Genomic DNA, 1,477 nt, shown 5'->3' on the forward strand with positions numbered 1-1,477 from the left:
TGCTCTTAACCACTGAGCCATCTCTCCAGCCATGGTAAACATATTTTTTTTTATCAAGGCAAAGAGAAGGAAACAAAACAAAACAATAACAACAACAAAAAACCCCAAAACTTCTGAGGGGGAGAGGGGCTCAAAGAGAAAAATACTGTCCCCCACCCCCTTTGAGACTTGAGTCTCACTCTAGTCTAGGTTGTTTCGGAACTCACTGTGTAGCCCAGGCTGGCCTGGAACACATACAATGTGGCTGAAACGCAGCAGCACTAAACACAATGAAAGCAGCCAGCGGCGAAAGGCAGCAGGCTCATCTGCATGGTCCCACGCGCCCTTCTGAACATGGAGGTGTCCACCAAGGTGGTGGCTGCTGTACCTGATCCTCTCTCTAGTGAATGGGATGGTCTCGTTGTCTTTCTTCCAGTAGAACACAGGCGGGGGCATGCCTATGACCCGGCCCTCCAGTCGCACCGGGTGGCCCTCGGGAACTCCACTGTTCTGAAGTTTCTCCAGGATCACCGGCGCCTTCTTTACCTCTTTGGCTGAACAAGAGAAGTGACTTTTTGATTTGAATGGTAGCAAGTGCCTTGGGGTTTATGCCTCAAACTTATTTCAGTCTTTTTATTTTAGTTTAGTTTTTGAGACAGGGTCCCACGGTGTAGCCTTGGCTGTCCAGGAACTTGCTTTGTAGACCAGGCTAGCTTTGAACTCTGCCTCTGTCTCCCAAGTGCTGGTAATTAGGGTGTGCACCACAATACCAAGCCTGATCTAGTGACTTTTTAAAAAAAGGTTTTTCAAAACTGCATTTATTTGGTTAATTTATATATACATATATATAGTGTGTGTGTGTGTGTATACACACTTTTTCAGTATACACACCAACTCAGTTCTTCTATCCCTCCATGTGGGGCCTGAGGGTTGAACTCAGGCCGGCATGCTTGGTGGCAGGCAACTTTACACACTGAACCATTTTGATAATTTTGAGAATTTTTCATGCACTAAAACTGATTTTTTTTGAGGAATTTATATCATAGGAACTAGATTTTCACCTCATATTTTTTGCTTATTTATTATTTATGTGCATGTATGTGAGCTGGAATGAGTTTATGTGCACTATGTGTGTTCAGGAACCCTTGAAGGCTAGGCTAGGCTTTTCTTTTCTTTTCTTTTCTTTTCTTTTCTTTTCTTTTCTTTTCTTTTCTTTTCTTTTCTTTTCTTTTCTTTTCTTTTCTTTTTGAGACATTTTCTCTGTATCCCTGGCTGTCCTAGAACTTCCTCTGAGACCAGGCTGGCCTTGAACTCTGAGACCCACCTGCTTCTGTCTCCCAAATGCTGGGACTAAAGGCATGTACCACCACTGCCTGGCTTAGGTTGGTTTTCTTTTTTTCTTTTCTTTCTTCCTTCCTTCCTTCCTTCCTTCCTTCCTTCCTTCCTTTCTTTCTTTCTTTCTTTCTTTCTTTCTTTCTTTCTTTCTTTCTTTCTTTCT

The 1,477-nt window shown here is 43.0% G+C and overlaps 1 protein-coding gene across 2 annotated transcripts in view; it reads right to left on the bottom strand.

The window, feature by feature from the left end:
• Mypn (myopalladin) overlaps positions 1–1,477 on the bottom strand; it is an 88,443-nt gene that overhangs the window by 3,504 nt on the left and 83,462 nt on the right. For both annotated transcript variants that reach the window (XM_021205019.1, XM_021205020.1), the window contains one exon: positions 368–533. In XM_021205019.1, coding sequence (XP_021060678.1) covers positions 368–533 — 166 coding nt within the window. The remainder of the gene's footprint in view (positions 1–367; positions 534–1,477) is intronic.

This window comes from Mus pahari, chromosome 9 (assembly GCF_900095145.1).
Source record: "Mus pahari chromosome 9, PAHARI_EIJ_v1.1, whole genome shotgun sequence".
In the NCBI taxonomy this organism is placed as follows: Eukaryota; Metazoa; Chordata; class Mammalia; order Rodentia; family Muridae; genus Mus; species Mus pahari.